The 17,163-nt window shown below is 45.2% G+C and overlaps 2 protein-coding genes across 2 annotated transcripts in view; both read right to left on the reverse strand.

Annotated features, from left to right (window-relative positions):
* Positions 1-1,459: 1,459 nt before the first annotated feature.
* Positions 1,460-3,366, reverse strand: LOC112944840 (aquaporin-12-like). The gene is made up of 3 exons (XM_026036363.1): positions 2,745-3,366; positions 2,193-2,309; positions 1,460-1,644 (listed from the first exon to the last, which is right to left on the reverse strand). The coding sequence occupies exons 1-3, from the start codon at positions 3,349-3,351 to the stop codon at positions 1,460-1,462; spliced, it is 909 nt and encodes a 302-aa protein (XP_025892148.1). The 5' UTR covers positions 3,352-3,366.
* A 6,932-nt stretch (positions 3,367-10,298) lies between these two features.
* The window catches only part of PAK2 (p21 (RAC1) activated kinase 2), a 29,872-nt gene continuing 23,007 nt past the window's right edge, over positions 10,299-17,163 (reverse strand). Inside the window, exons 10-15 of the mRNA XM_026036418.1 lie at positions 16,562-16,674; positions 15,876-15,993; positions 14,470-14,569; positions 11,702-11,898; positions 10,980-11,117; positions 10,299-10,445 (exon numbers count right to left, since the gene is read on the reverse strand). Coding sequence (XP_025892203.1) covers positions 10,359-10,445; positions 10,980-11,117; positions 11,702-11,898; positions 14,470-14,569; positions 15,876-15,993; positions 16,562-16,674 — 753 coding nt within the window. The 3' untranslated portion in view covers positions 10,299-10,358. The remainder of the gene's footprint in view (positions 10,446-10,979; positions 11,118-11,701; positions 11,899-14,469; positions 14,570-15,875; positions 15,994-16,561; positions 16,675-17,163) is intronic.

The raw sequence follows: 17,163 nt of genomic DNA on the forward strand, positions 1-17,163 counted from the left end.
GCTGCTTTTAGGATTAAAAGCAGCTTTCAGCAAGTCCTTGCTTGCCTGAAGGGGAAGGCAGGACTTCTCTTCACAGGAAGTCACTGAGATATAACACTCACGAAAGCTGAGCATGTATATAGTTTCTCCTACCTGCCTACCACCAAGCAGGACTCACRAGCCACGTTCCCCAAGTGCCTGGTGAGGAGAGTGGGTTCAGCCTCCTACCACTTGCTCTGCTGAGCAACCATCAGACACTTCTGCCTAGACTTTATCCTTGCAGAACAAGTGACATTGGGGCATAATCAGATGRGAGATCTTTTTGGTGGCTCCTGTCCAGAGCAGGATGCACTGGAGATGTGCTCAGCTCCCCCAGAATGGTCACATCCAGCCCAGCTCTGACACACAGAAGRCTCATCCTGATTTTGCTGTCACGTCCTCTGGAAGCCACAAGTTCATCGACCTGCTTGTGCAGAGACCCTACAGAAGGAATTCTCTTTTCCCAGCACTTTCCCTTCCAACAAAAAGGGAAGGTGTGTGCAACCATGAGGGATATAGCTGCAGGCTTGTTATCCTGTGGTCAACTTCCCTTCCTCCAGCATTATATCGGCAATCTGAGCAATGGAAGCAAGCAAGTGGGCTGGAGAGGGCCGCTGATAGTCCTGGGAACGAAAGAAATGAAGGAACGATATCACCTACCTAATGATTTTCAATCATTATTTCCCCTAGCCATTATTTTTACCACTAGAAATATTTCATTTAGTCTCTGAGAGTAGCCCAGGTCTAGATCCCCCTGGTGCAAGCGCCCTCACACCACTGTTGGGTTGTCTAAAAGAGAAGTAAATAAATCAGACCATTTAATGCGCCRTTCGTGCATGCCTGACGGCTCACCAGTAGCACATGGAACAGGCTGAACAACTGCTTCAGGGAGGAGGACCTCTAAACCCCGACTGCATCCAGGATGGTTGTTGGGAGTTGCTTTGACTTTACAACTGCCAGGGACATGTTCAGATTATTCAAGCGCTGAACGACGCAATGAGCTCAAGTTGCTCAAGTATACCCAGGTAATGGTTCTCAGTTTCCATATGCTTCCCGAATACCAAACACAACGAGCAATTTATGCAAATCCACTCATTTTCCCCATGGAGCCAATACAGCATGTTTTAAACTTTCCAGRTTCGGAAACTCTCCAGGCATTTTTTTAATGAAGCCTAAGGAATTCAGACATTCTATTAAGGTCACCTTGTCCAAACCCCATAGGAGGCCTTAACCATCTCCTCCTGCAGCCCTGCCTCTAGCGACCCCGCGGCCAGGACCGGCGCTCAGACGAGATGCACAGCGCCTGCGCATCGTACCGCAGCTCTTGGTCCGGCAACGCAGTCAGCCTAGCCCAGAAAAGCGCAGCAACGGGCACACATCCCGAGCATGGCAGAGGTTGGAAAATCCATGGGAAAATCAGTCTCATCGCAGGGCTTGCAGCTCAGGCTTTCATCTCCACGTTGTTCTTCTCCCCTTTCTTCTTCCGCCCCTGCTCCTTGCTGTTCCCAGATCCATGGGCCGCTCTCGCCTTGGGTATCCTGTATTTGCTCTTCTGAGTGTACAGCAGGTTTCTCTGGAAGAGCCTTGGGATGTTCCCTTGGTAGAGCAAGACAGCAGCAAGCATCCCTGCCATGAGAGGAGGCCATGTCCTTTAGTCTGAACGTACCCCTTCAATGTGCCCAATCTGCCCTCCCTCCCCACGGCTAAGCAGTTATTTTGAGATCAACCATCCTGTCTTCAATTAAAAGCAAGGCTTGCTTTTGACTCCAAAGGGTTAAAACRCACCAGGTCTTTGACAGTGGCTGGCTTCTACTTGCTACCTGGAGTGCAGAAAGTATCTAGTTCACTGTGGTCTTCCTGAGGTTGGAGATGACCTCAGAAAACAGAGCTCAACCTATCATTTCCTAAAATGGCTTAATGTGAGTCTCCCSAAGCTGGGCGGACTCTGGCTCCAGAGAGATTTTGTATCTACTCTACGTAGGATTTGGCTAAAACATAGTAAAAGCACAATTCGAGTGACAGGAAGGATATGAAAAAGAGCATTGGCCATGGGCAAAGCTGAGGAGCGGTTTCCATCAGCAGCATTTCCTCCTTGCAGGCCTCCAGCAGGCAAGGGGATGTGCCCAGGGCTCTCACCCCAAACTGTCCTCCAGGCTCTGGAGAGCAGATCTTACCTGCAAGGGGCCCCAGCCAGTACACCTGGATGTACTCCTGCAGACTGCTCCCTGAGCAGCGGAAGGTAACAGCTGTGGCAAGGACGGGGTTGAAGAAGGCCCCTGTGAACGGCCCAGCTGCGTGGGAAAGAAGCAGAGCAATCAGTCTTGTTGGCACACGTGTCATTTCAAAGACTTACACTGGCAAGGACTGTTACTTTAGCGGCAGGGCCAGATCAGCCTTGTTTCCATACTGCTCTGGAAGCAGATCSCCCATCTCTCCTTCTTTAACATCTCATGTTTGGGTTGCTTTCCTTCCCCTTTCCCAGGATTTGATTTCCAAAGGGCTGCCTGACACTGTCACATTCCCTTCCATATCCCCCTGGGGTCTCTGCAGCTTGACCAAGCCAAGTGTGGTGGACGTACCGTCCACAATCACCAAGGTCCAGAAGACCTTCAGGGAATCCTGGGTCTTGGCTGGGACTGTTCCTTCCCCTCAAATAAGGTGTTTTTTCCCTGTCATTTTCTGTCTACATGACACCATAGAACATAAAGAAGGGAGGAGTTACTCACCTATATAAGCCAGCAAGGTGACAGTCACCGCCAGGACAGGGACGCGGTACATTGGGTGACTGTGGTRGAACTTGAGGATAACTAGATGGAAGAAAAAAGAGCAGACACCTTCCACGAAGACACCATGAGACAAGGACGTATGGAGGGAGGAACTGCATTCCAAAGACATGAGGTTCTGGATGAGGTGGAAATCCGTCAGCTCCCAGGACCAGTAGTACTTAGTGATAACCCAGCCCAGACCCATGCCTATGGACTGGGCAAGAAGCTTGGCAGCAGTTTCCCCTAAACTGGACTCCCGGACGAGGAATTCCTGGAGAGAGACGGTCAGATTAGCAGATGCTCCATCAAACGAGGCACCATGAGCCAAGAAGAGAAGAAAGAGCAGAGTCAGGGTCACATCGGGGCCGAAGCCACCACCCCACAGGCCAATCTCCATCAGCATCTTCAGTTCAAGGCAGCCCGCACACAACTGCAATGAGCCAGCGAGTTCTCTGGCAAGACAGCAGTACACTCGGAGAGAGAAGAGCCTTTTGGAAAGCTGCCTGCCTGCCTCGCAGATGCCTACGGTGAGGAAAAGGAAAGCAATCGAAACGTTCAGGCCTGCCATGGTGAAGGTCACAGAAGGAAGAGCCGGGACTGCATTCACTAGCAGCAACGAAAGCCGGGAAGGCTTCTGCACCTCCTCTTTATAAAGCTATATTTAAGCAAACGTGGCATAGCCTGACAGGCACCCTGCCTGCTGCCAAGGGAGTCCTTGCGAAAAGCCACATGTGCTGCGGTGCCTGCAGTGAGATCCGCGCCCGCTCCTCTCCGGGAGACGGAAACTCCTGCCCCGTCAGAGAGGAGACATCCTTCAGGTCACAGCAACCTCTCCTTCATGGAGCAGTGCTTGCTGCTCACCAGGTCAGGGGACTTATCTGTCGCTACATCAGCAGGCAGCTTCCCATTTGGTGCAGCCACGAGAGCTCCGTGTCGTCTCCACCTGGTAGTCGCTGACCCCTCTCATCTCCCTGCCAGCGATTTTATCTGAGAGCTTGTGGCTATTCTCTGGAGCTGTTCAGGTGTTAAAACAGAGACTAACGAAATAAATTAGTTCTCACTGGAGACCATAAACCATAACATGCTCCTCCACTCCAAACCTGGGAGGAAAAGGGATTTTTCATGGAAAGCCAAGGTGGACTGAGCAAGCCTTGCTCTGGGGAGATGAGAAGTTCACACATCTCCCTTGTCGGCCATCCCCTCACATCCGAGAGAAGGCTTACAGTGCTGCAGAGAGGTCCCCCAAGATACGGCTCATGAATTTCATCCCTTCTCCTTCCAAAACGAGTCAGAGTCAGTGGTGGTAGGAACCCTCAAAGAATTTAGCAGCTCCCAAGCGTAGTAAGGTGGGACCTTGAGAGCAGCTCTCTGCCCCAAAGCAGAGCCAGCTCTATCTATATTATTCCTTAGCAGAGACTATGTTTGCCTCATCTGTTTCTGAAGAGCTTTACATCACTTTACACTAAGAAACTGTCCTTCATGTTTAACCTGAACTTTTCCCTTAAATTTTAGCCTATAAAGCCTAGACTTCTAACCCTATTCTCAGTAGTTCTGCACTCAAAAGCAGGTGACCTTTCCATCTGCTGCCATCTGTCCTGAGATCAGCTGGGAGGCAGGACTGCAGCGGGACTCCAGCAGACTGAGAAGAGCTTCCAGATGCTCCTCTCATCCCTGCATCCCACCGTGATGTTCACTCCGCAGCTCCCGGCCCAACTCGCATCCAAGGGCTGTCAGGTCCATGTCCTTCCATTTCACCCAGCCTCTCTCAAACCAGGTGGTTGCTTTGTCAAGATCACCTCAAACCTTCTAGTCTCTTTCCCACATGCAGATTTCTCCACATGGGTGACACCGACTGTATTCCACCTGTATTCAGGCTCTGTGGGATCAGAAACCATCCGCATAAGTCTTGCCACCTGCCTACAAGTGGCAAGACATCCCAAGGGTCATTCTTGGCTTTGGGCAAAGACCCAAACTTGCAGGAGACAACTTTCTCTGGAAGGAAAAAAATAGCAAAGAGGGGCACTACTCAGCTCTGGCAACCTTGACTCCAAAGGAGAAGTCCAACCTTGGCATGCCCAGCTCACGTTGAGGAGATGCCCTGTACCCATTGTGGGAAAAGAGCATCTACCCCTGTCCCTACAGGGCCAGGACCATCCTCCTTTCTACTGATTCAAAGAATCTTCTGCAAATCGTTTGAGGAAGCCAAGTCTGGTGGCTTCTTAGTGGCCTGAAGGGGACCAAAAATCACCGTCATCTTCCTATGGGCAAATCCATCAACCCAGGTAGTAGCCATAGAAGTGATGGGATTATGATTGGACTTGATGGTCTTAAAGTCCTTTTCCAAACATAACGATTCCAGGATTCTATAAAATTATGTTTGTCTTCATGCACATCTACATAAATACCAATTAAAAATGAATACTTTTTCCCCCCCACTGTTCACTCATTATTGCTAGTGTAATTCAAAACATTGTCATTTTCTCTGACTTTAGACTCATAGTGCTCTGCTTTAATTCGCTTTTATCATTTTTGAAAATCTCAAATAAAGCAACCAAAAGGAGGAGGCTGTTCTTGTTAGGGGGAGGGAAAAAAAAAAACCAAGTTCCCTCAAGACCAAAACCACTCTATTACATCCAGCCTTATCAAGCAAAACATCAAAACATCTCAGTTGGGCAAACTGCATTCAGCCAAAATCCCGCACACCTTAAAGAAGCACCAATACTAACACCCAGGTGGAACAGCGAGTTCCACTAAGCAATTTTTCCTTCCTCTTGCTGGCTTTTCCTCTAACACATTCAATGCAAACACCACTTAAAGGTGRTGTTAGAGACCGGCAGTTTAAATGCACAAAGGATCAGTGATATATGAACACAAAGATGCATCAACAAGGYGACAAACCCAAAGAGTTTTGCTTTGTGCAAAACAACGTCTTCATATCTGCTTGGAAAGGCTGCTGAAAAGCTGTTCCTTCAGTTTCCTTTGCCAGTAACAGGAACAAATCCTGTTTAGCATTTAAGGAAGGGATGATTCCCCAGTGTCGCCACATGGGAAATACCCACAGGATGGCCATGACATCCACAGCCGAGACAGTGCTACATAAGCGCTTCAACCGGACCTGTGCTAATCCCGAAGCAAATTAATATGGATGTTCTACCAAGAGACTTGCTACCAATGACATCTCAAAAGCCAGGTCAGCTGCCTGCGCCCCATTTCCTCTCCCAGATCAGCTCTACCAGTCAAACACTCATCAGCAGGCTTCGTGCAGAAGCAGCAGTCAAGCCTTCTAAACAGGCAACGGGATAGCTCATTCCCCATGGACATTTGTTTCCTACACTGCAATACTGACCAGCATGTCCATACCAGGATGATGTCCAGAGAGTACTAAGTCTTGGTATAGCTCCTKGAATATCATATTGCCAGAGCCTGGCCCCATTGCTAGCCCATTGGGTCACCAACAAACCACTATATATGGTGTTTGGAAGGTGGAAGACTAGACCAACTAGCCTGCTCTTTGAGAGCTTGCTGCTTTACAAGCAAAGAGAGCGAGATRCATTTGGTTCACAACGGGTAAACGGGATGTTTCAAACCTGGTTYTCCTCATTCAGCAGTTGGGAGTATATTGCAGGAGGCAGCACTGACTGCTAGCAATGAGTGGTGGCAAGGAAGGCTTGCAGGTATCCCATGAGCTTGGTGCAGACACTGAAGGGTAAGGAAATTTAAGAAGATGYAGGATCGACCAGCATGGCATAAAATTATTTCCATCATATCTTGGTAAGAAACTTAATGATAAACAAATACATTCTGCCAATCTCATTAAAATGCTTCTTCTTTCCAACTGCTCTACAAGGTACCAATCCATGGACACGATGGACAGGGAGGGGCAAAATGAAACTTTGTCTATTTTTTTTTTAAAGTTTATTTCTAGCCCTGAAAGAACAGTTATTAAACAAAGTCAACAAATACAGTAGTTAATATTGCAGTAACAATTAAATAACATAATGGGATTAAATTACACAAAAAGGCAACATTAAAATCTGAAGATAGATTTAAAAAAAAAAAAAAAACATGTTTGCACCTGCTTCCATTTCCATTGCTAATGTAGAGGAACAGAGGGAAAACAAACCAGAAACGTTTATTCAATCCCATTCAATCTTTAACACCTTCTCATTCCCTTCCCTGCCTGCCTGCCTCCTGTCCCCATTGTCAAAGCCACCCCATTTCCCAGGCCTGGTCTAAGCACGACTGTCTTGCTAACAGCTCGGTAGCTCCAAACACACATTCTCAAGGCCATGCCTATTTCTGAGGGGAAGCCCATTTTATTCTACGGGGAGATAAAAAATCCTAGGAATTAAGATAGGAATGACCAATGTAAGCCCCAAGCTGCTCAGCACCCTGCATACAACTGATGGTGCCACTTCACTTAARGCTCCAGCGATATTCCTGGCATGGATATTCGACTACAAGCTGATCTTACACTGGACCCCGAGCAGGAGAGCAGGACATGAGGGGCTCGTGGCACTTTCAGAAGCGAATCCTCCTCCTCAGCAGCTACCCCAGCTCTGGCACTTTTCCATTCGACCGAGCTGAAGGAGAAACAGCGAGTTTTACAAATGTTTCCCTTCAGTGGAGGAAGAAAAATATTGCATTTTTTTTTGGTTTTTGTGCATGCACGCAGCTCGTGTCGTGGCAAAGGTGACGTGCAACCCACCAGCATGCAGGAACCTCTGCACAGCATCTTCCTCCCTGCTTTCCTCTTCCCACTCGGTTCCTACCAGCTTCAGCTCTGCCCCTATTTTCTGGCAGGAGGTGTTAAGAACCCCGACAGTCTGGCAATAAGGCTGCTGTGGAGGGAAGGGCAGAGGTTTATGCTTTCCGAGTGTGCTGCTAAATACAACTCCCCCAATTGCACACTGAGATATGTTTTGGTTGCTCTTCAAATAGGCAGGTTTGTTTTCTTTTTGGTTTGCTAATATGATTTCAAGTTCAGAAATCACCTCCCAAGTAGGCTCCTAATCATCTCCCAGCAGACAAATGTTGTATTACAAGATTAAAAATACTCTCATTTATCCATAAAAGTGAACTAATAAGTTAAAATTACTTAAGATTCCACTTTTTCTTTTTCCTGTTTAAAAAATTATAAATTCAGCACAAGTTACACTTATCTCGCTGCTTAGACCATGCCATCCAAAAGGGGGGAAGAGGGGTGGGAACGGGAGAAGCTCCCAGTTTAACTCTGGCAGAAGGAGTTTCCAAAGTCCATTGCCAGCAATGGACGTAGCGGGAAGCATCAATCAGAAAGGTTTGGTCTTGTTTTAAATCCTAACCTCTTAACCAAGACTCTTTGTTGCTCTTTTCYACCTGGAAGCCAGAGCGTTGATGCTCTGCTGAAGGCATTTGGCCTGGGGAGCTCATCTAGAAGCATTTTCCTGGAAAATGATCCTTGGGTTGAAAAGAACAGGAACGTTCRTGTGCTTACAACTACAAGGGAATTTATTCCTTTAATGGTACAACTTCCTCGAGTACTTACCATGGAAGAGGTTACCGGAATACAACCTGAACCGTGGTACTGTGGCTCCTTACAAAATAAGGCATCGTGTCRGTACAAAGCAGCAGCAAAAAAGTTAGACCCTCGCCTTGCTCCTCCTTCCTCACAAACACGAGCAGGCCCAGCTGTTCCGGCCCAGCCACCTGAATCCTGGAAGTTAAGTTTGGTCATTTCTTGGCTACCAGTCCCCCCTAGTCGTTATTTCTGTCCCTGTGTGAATACTGCAGTCACCCAAAGCAACAACCTTATCTTCTGCCAGCAACGCCTGCAAAAGTGCATGAAAGCTTTAGTTTGGGCTCCTCCGTCCATAGCCGACCACAACCCAACCCACGCACAGATTCGCCCCACTCGGAACGCAACAAAACACGGATTCCCGCTAAATTAATGGCTGCTCCTTCACAAAAATCATTTGGCACATCACAATTGCAGTTGGCTCTTCGTGAGGCTGTTCTGGAGGCTGAAGTGCACGGCCTATAGCACTAGAAGCAGCCAGGGGCCATGGATTCTTCTACAGTTGCCTCTGTTAATACCCCAAGCACTCAACCACTTAAGCTGTTCACTGCCCCTAGCAGGGGGGCAGYCTTTCTTGCATTGAACATTTGACTTCAGCCATCCTAGCTGGTAAAATGTCTTTAGTGAKAAAGGACCAGTGTAACAAGTCTCTTCGGCCTTGGATTAGTCAAATGAGCCCCAGGAACATCTGGCAGCACTGTTCTCTGCTCCCAACGTGTGTCATCACAGAACAGCACTTTGACATCTCCAGGTATTGGTAATCTTCTGTTTTAAAAAAATGCTGCATCTTCAGTATCCTCTGATCTTGTTATTTGTTCTTTTGATTTCGTTAGTACAAATGGAGCACATATAAAAATGGAAAAAAAAAATAGCTCTAATACTTAAAATTCTGACAACTCCATAGGTTGATGCATTATTTGCTTGGGGAGGGGAATTACAACATATACAAAAATGTATTTGATACAAAGAAAGGAAACGTAAAATAAAAATAGTCAAAGGCACCAGCATAACTCTCAAAGCCCAAGTCAGAGTACAGATACGTGTGTCTTTGAACCGCCCACCACCCAAAGCAAAATATCCCATAMGCTTCTGGCCGGCAAGTCTAATAAGGSGGGGAAAAAAAGGAAAAAAAAAAAGAGGAGACAGGAAGACAGCTGAAATGTTTTTCTTGCCCTGACTTGATGGTTTGGTCATAAATGAAGTCTCTGACCCCTCTCCACGTATCCATAATCTGACATCCAAAGTCTTGACTGCTCATGAAGTTTCTACAAGGAAGTCCCAGCTCTGATGAGAAGATCCACAGAACAGAGGCACGTAAGAAATGGTGAATACTTCTCTTCCCCCTCTCTCCACTCTTTTCTTAAAAGAAATACCTCAACACATGATGATTTCTTAAGTAACCAAGCTGTTAATTCTACAGTACAGTGAACAGCTAATCCGTAAAAAGGAAGGAGAGGCAAGATGTACCTTCACATTCGTCACACTTGCTGTTAGTTTAGTCATACGGGAGCTTAGTGGAGCGACTTAAAGGTCAACAGGTAGAGGGGAGGAAAAGGAGAACGAAAGAGAAGAGCAGGCAAAATTAGTGCCGCTCTCTTGAAAGCTTGAATCTGGCATTCAAGTATTGAAAGTACCYAGAAGAGTACGATGAACAGGAGCTGTTACAGCAAAGTCATCAACAACCCTTAAAACTCTGGGCACAGTAAGTGGCTTGGCTGTCTGCAAAAGCAAAAAATAAGGAGAAAAAGAGAAAAGGCCAGTAATTCAGTCCTCAATTCCTTCTGGATCGCAGAAAGGGTTCACTAGAGTCACCACAATTTATCTTGGGTGTCTTCTGGATAAGAGTTTCGTCCCTTTTGCAGACTTCTTTTTCCCCTTCCCTCCCACCACAAGTGTAACATTTTCATATATTATAGAGATTTGTAAAAAAAAAAAAAAAAAAAAAAAAAAAAAAAAAAAAAAAAATCAAACAAACGAAACAAAAACACCACAAAAAGATGAAGGCCATGGCAATAATGTTAGCGGTTACTCTTCATTGCATCTTTGGCTGCTAGGATCAGTGGCGTCAAGCTAGACAGAGGTTTGGCCAGTTTCAAGAAGGGATGCTGCCAGGAAGAGAGAAACAGAATAGATTACTAAAAGACAAGTTAAAGGGTTAAAGGAAAATATACATATATGTGTCACATTATCTACACAGTGATTTTGATTCTGAGATATGTAAAGCACTGCTAGACACCCCCAATGCACAGCTCCGGGGAATGCAGTGGTTCGTAGAAGCTATAGGCATCCCTCCCTTTCCAGAAAAAGGCTTTTCTTTCCCCAACAATTCACCATAAAAACAGTTCCCTGCTCCAATATCTTCCTTCTTTCCTATTCTACTCATTTCAATGACTGTGTTGCAGCCTGGTGATGCACTGTTGATAATTTAGGAGTGGTAGAAAGTATACACAGGTCTGAAGCTTGGAAGGCTTCAGAGCACACACTACAAGCGTTGCCTATGGTTCCCTCCAACTATTCCCTACTAGGGAGTCCTCAGAAGCAAATACAAAACAGAAGAGGTGTCAGTCTACAGTGACACTTACCATGGCTTTACCTCACTACTGACCTCTGTGTCTTTGGGACTGATCAGAAGCTCTTACCTGCAATAGTTCTTTGGCTGATCCTCTTTTTTCTACATCCATCTCCAAACACGTGTTTAAGAAATCCCGGAATATTGGGGACAGCTTCTCAGGGTTTTGCAGTTCTGGTGTGCCATTAGTTGCTATCAAATACAAAGCCTGTAAAGTAAGGAACATTGTATAACCACGCCAAATGCTTATGAGATGTCACAGGTCACTGTCACTGGAGACAGTGTCTGGATTCGGAGGAGATCTGCAGCCTGCTTTTCCTCTACACAGTTTTAGGCAGCTGGGGCCCATTCTTGTGAGTAGCAAAACGACTGCAGATTTTCAAAACCTTTCACCAATAGATACTTACAGGACACATCTATATGTCACAGCAGAGAAAGCATCAGCCTCTGACATGTCAACCAGCATTTTTCATAATCTTACGGATTTAGTAGACTTCCTTAATGGAAGGAAAGTAAGGATAGAAGAATTCTTAAAGTGTAATCTTTTAGCTAAAAGCAGGTACAATTAGTATGCCTCACATCCTCTGAAAAGACCTCATCGAGGATTCAGGGCCAGGTTGGCTAAATTCCAGACAATTCATCCCTTTTTCAGGGAATCTTCCTGCATTACTGAAACGTCTGTTTTTCTTTTTAAAAATATACATACTCTCCAAAAAACAACACATGAATCCACTGAAAACAATTACCTGGTAAACACGCCCAAAGGGTTCTAGCTATGCCTGGCGTTCTTACCCGCAGAGGGTTTTCATTGAGGTACGGGGGTTCTCCTTCCACCATCTCAATAGCCATGATTCCCAGGGACCAGATATCCACTTTGGGGCCGTACGCTTTCCGTGTGACCACCTCAGGAGCCATCCAATAAGGAGTGCCGACCATCGTGCTGCGTTTGCTCTGCTCCGGGGTGATCTGAGCACAGAAACCAAAGTCGGCTGTGGGACAACAGAGACCAAGTTAATTCAGTGCATTCGGGCAGGTGGGGTGCTTAGAAGACTTCTCTATTATTACAAATATGTTTTACTCCTCTGCCTTTGAAAGGTTTGGGACAAGGGGGTGGGAAGGTTGGGGATTTTTTGGTTTGTTTTTAAACTATCTTCTCCATATGACAAGATTCAATGCAGAGGATAGCTATAAAACTTGAGGTGTTAAAGTAAGGCAGACTTCCATGGAATGAAGATAAGCCTTCTTGTCTGCTAGAATAAGGACAAACACGTTATCCTGTAGAATGATGTATTCCCCAATCCCTCCTTCAGGATTCCCAGACTGGTACCGGCCAAAAAAAGAAATCAAGCAGAATCCAGAGGGAAACTGTTCTGCATGCGGTAGGTTAGACTGCCTGGACTACAAAATATTAACCTCCAAACCATGGCTTCTGGCCTACTTAAATAGATATTATTTCTGCAGCTATTGAGTTCAACACTTCAGTGGTGATTTGTACATCAAATACAGGCACCACAACTGACAGAGAGAGGAGGATAATGCTTTAGATATTGAAACATTGCCCTACCCTGCAGAAGGAACCTGGACAAACAAACCTTTCCACAAGGCAAGTACTGAAGAGAACAACCACACTCAAGAAAACAAGAAAAGTCACCTATTCCTATAGCCTTCAGGTGCAGCAGCAATGCATGTTCCATCATGTTACTTTATCCAGCTGCAGCACTCCCACTTCCCAGGCATGTAAAGCATCAATAAGAACAGAGTTAAGGCAGGAACCAGATTTTACCTTATCATTGACACTACGTTTGAGAGAGAGAGAGAGAGAGAGAGAGAGAGAGAGAGAAAGAGAGAGAATGTAAAATTTCAAAGCGGTTTTGAAAAGTGTTATGCCAAAGCAGTGCTGACAAAAAGAGCCAGTCGTGAAAACACCGCGTGGTGCTGAAAGGAGGACTAGCAACAAACTGCCCCCACCCCAACTATCAAACCCTGCCTTGAGTAAAGCAAAGAGAGTAGCCCCTAAGTAGGGAGCCAGCATTTCCTTCGGCTGGGTCCTTTGGACGGCATCATATTCAATGCAGAGAACAGCCTGCTTCAACACACAAATGAGAGAAGCAGCAGCGGGTTTCCTCGGGATGTATGAACAGCATTTTCAGCACCACGGCACCAGGGAGGAGAAATAAAGGCAAGCAAACATTTCTGGCAGGTCCATCCCTTCCTCTACAAGGAGATCCCAGCAACAAATGCAGGAAAATGAGCAGCGAGGGCAGCTTGTCCAAGATCTGCCCAGGGAATGGGCCTTCACAGCCTCAGCTAGATGCTGCCTTCTTCCAAAAGGTGTTATTATGTCACACCTCCAAAGGCTGGAAAGTCACCCCTGGAAAGGGCTCACGTGACAGGTTGATCAGTGTTGTCTCTTCCTATCAGAGGTTTCCTTGAAGCCACTGTCCTCCAGGGCAAAGGAAGGGGCTGAAGAAAGTTCAGCTAATACCCCATTCCCCCCAACTTCTGTAACCACACATCAACAAAGGGCAAGTCTCAAGCCTGAAATTGCTCCTTCACCAAGCACCCTTTAACAGCCAACTCCTCCCATCTCCACCTTCTCCTTATTTTCCTCCAAACTCTTGGGGCTGACACTTCTTCACATTGGTGGCTCCCTCAATGCCCCTTACCCTTCTCCACTGCTCTTTACATGGCCAACAAGGCAATATTCCACTCAACAATTCAGCTAAACAAGCCAGATTGCTTATAACCCTTCTTCACACTGCACCTCATGCSAGATAGGAGACCACAAGCAATCCAGCAGAATACTGCTGAAAAAAATGCTTTTTTTTCCTCTATAACATTTCACATTCTTACCCAACTGTATAAACGCCATCCCTTCACTCTTTGGTAGCTTGGGTTCTCTCCCATTTCAAAAAGCCTCTGTCTCTTTTGTTGCCACACAATCATACCCTCCCCAAACCTGACTTACTGTACAAGCAAGAGCATGCAGAACAGCTATCTGAAACGTTGCTTCTTWTCTCATTTCCCAACATTATTAGTCAAAGTGGGTTACAATTTCAGTCCATGCAAAGGAGACCCCAGTACAGCTGCACGCTAGATTGCAACATAAGCAGGTAATAAAGCATAATTTCTTGTTAAATTACTTTCTAAGTGAAAAGGGCAAATCATTAAAAGCAAATTATGGTAGCCTGAAAAACACCACTGTCAAGCCACTAGCGTTAGCTGTTAGCTGTGCTCTTCTCTTATCTCCACTAGCACCTTCCCAGTTATTTCAAATTTACCAGTGCAATAATGTGACAATACACCTGCTTCAATGTCSTGCCAGCTTTACATGCCCACAAGCCCCTCTGTGTTAGGCCTCTCTGAATTTTAACACCTGCCAAGTGTTGTCCAAGTCATGGATTTTAGATGACCTAACGAATTCCTGTTGCTGATATTTGGGGGGAAAAAAGGCTTCTCAGATATCCTTGCTAACTACCCCTTTATCAGCTCAGACTCCCAAGGCAACACGGAGTAGGAAGGGGAAAAGCAGATAACTGAAACAATCATCTGGTACTTACTGAGCTTAACAGATCCGTCCATTCCTAACAGCACGTTGTCGCTCTTAATGTCTCTGTGGATGACCTGGTTGGCATGCAGGAACTCGAGYGCTTGCAAGCACTGGATGGGAGAGAGAGGAAAAGAAAAAACATTTGGCTTATGCAAACACAATTTGCACATGCAAACACAAATCCGAAGTGCTTCCACCCTCCACATCTGAAAATACAGCAGGTATTTTTTAATGTAACCAGTAGAGGAAGCTCTTGTGCTAAAATATATAAATATATATGCTTGCCAGAACTCAGAGAGCAGAAAAAAAATCCCTCAGCTATAACGTTTCTCTCTCATATTACAGAACTAGTCCATTAAAATCTGCRTCCCTAAGATGTTCCCCAGAATCACCCCCTAAAGCTAAACTCATTCAAACTGCCTTTGAATTCCTTTTAGGTCAAAATGTAGTTTCGCCTAAAAACAGAATGAAACTTAGTTTTGCTATTTGAGAAAAATCAAACCCTCCATTTACAAGTATTTTTTAAATATAAACAAAACATTTACCATTTTAACTTGGCATGGACACGATCCTGAGTATTTTTGTCTCTGTTTAGCAAAAAGGCATTGATTTGTGTAAGAAAATATCTGATGTTCTGGGCAGCAGCATTTCGATGAATTACAACAGTTCAATATTGGACTGTTCCCTCAAGAGGGTTAACTACTATTACTGTCAACAGTTCGTTTTAGTTCTCTGCTTCCAGCTCCAGTTCCTCCGGAAACCATTACCTGTTTGTGCACGTTAATATTCCCTTTTGCTTTTCATCCCCTCCCTTTAGGCGAGTCACCAAAGCAGATGTCATGCTGAGGTAGCCAAACAGCCTCTGAAAAGCCTAAGCTTCTCCTGCACACTAGGTAATGCAATTTTTATTTCTGTTCCCATAATAAACTGAGTCAGAAAGAGTCACTGACGATSTGACTCAAGGCAAGAAATACTGATAAGCTGTGGCATAAGTTACTTTTTACTTCTTTTCGCTCCATCTTTTAATGTTCTCAAATATCCACCTCCAACCATGATTGTTCTTACACATTACAAAGCCATGTTTAATATGCAGTGACCTTCCTTGTGTAGCTCRCTTCTCACCACTGTTCTCTGCCATTGAATGATCCATCTTCTACTCTTTCCTCTGAGTATGAGCGTTTGATAGAGAATGGGAAAATGCATTTTGGTTGGTTTCGTGGGGGGGGGGGCGATATAACGAGTTTATCCCTGACTTTAATATTAATTTCTGCTCCTTCTGCTCCTAGTATCGTTAATTCTCCCCAACTGAATGTCCTCATTGGCAGTTATTGCAATTAGCTGTAACRTAAATGCACCATAAAATCCCAAGGAACAGAATGTGCCTTCATGTCTCTGCACACCAAATACAGCACTCACCTCTCTGCAGACAGCAGCGATTTGTGCTTCATCCATGCATGTTTCCGTGACCACGTCTGTTAGGGAGCCTCCAGCTAGATACTCCATCACCACAAACAATTCATCTCCTACAAGGTAACTAGAAAGAGAAAATGAAAAGCATGCCCGTGGGCCATCAAGAGAGAAGGAGAACTGTGAAATGACAGCAAAGTGCACTGTGACAACTGTTCCAGAAAACAATTTACAAACACCTCATGACAAGCAGTGAAGAAAGCAGGTAGGAGGTAAGGAGGYAGGTAGCTTAATATGTAATAAAGTAATATGCTGACAATAAGAGCCACATGCTTCTTGACCAACGTGGTCAGGAGAACATCCTGCACCTCTCAGAGAACACAGCATTTCCAGCTGTGCTCTGTGCTACCACTGCTCCTCGACCACATGCAGCAGTGCGTTGATGACAGAAGGTCTCTTACCAAATTAACAGGACTATTCCCTGTAACAGACTTCACTATCTTTTTTCATTTTTTAATTCTCAATCTAAATTTTCTCTTTTTTTTCCCTTTTTTTTTTCTTCTCAATTTAAATATCTTCTCTCAATTGCCTGTAAGAACCTGAGGTATTGATATTCTGAGTCCACAGAGGAATATCAAGTTAAAACTCTTGAAAATCCCTGGGGGTGAAAGCTTCATCCAACTGTTTGCATTTACCTGTCCAGGAAGTTGACTATGTTGGGGTTCTTCAGCTCCTTCATGACCAAGATTTCATTAATAATCAACTCCTTCTTGGGCTGTTTCTGCAGATTTATCTGTTTGATAGCAACCTGAGGAGGGTCAAATGAAACGTTAATAATTCCAACTTGAATATCGAAAAACTTTCAATCATTCTCGATATGGGAAAAGGTTAGAAGAGATAAGAGATTCTGTAAGATCATTAAAGCTGTTTGGCACAGAAATGACTTGCAGCTGGTAGGGTATTTACTGAATAGCACGTAACTTTATTTGTAGTTGAAGAAAAAAGATAAAATAATTCAAAGTGCAATCCAACAGAGGAAGTTTTGAAGAGGAATAAACAGCAACTGTCACTGTGTGACAAGGAGGCAGCGTTTTACTGGTGTCATCCCTTTCACCAGATGGTTTGGATGCACCAAGCAGCAAAAACAAGTAAGTGGAGAAGACTTTCTAACTACAGCAAAGAATCATGTGGGGACAAGCCATTTCCATACAAATAGATGTCTCAATCCCCACTGCCAAAACAGACCTAGTAACTACCTCTGTTAAGGCTAAAAGAAGATTTATTGCCAACAACCCGG

This window comes from Nothoprocta perdicaria, unplaced genomic scaffold, assembly GCF_003342845.1.
Source record: "Nothoprocta perdicaria isolate Ctin4 unplaced genomic scaffold, notPer1 scaffold_177, whole genome shotgun sequence".
In the NCBI taxonomy this organism is placed as follows: Eukaryota; Metazoa; Chordata; class Aves; order Tinamiformes; family Tinamidae; genus Nothoprocta; species Nothoprocta perdicaria.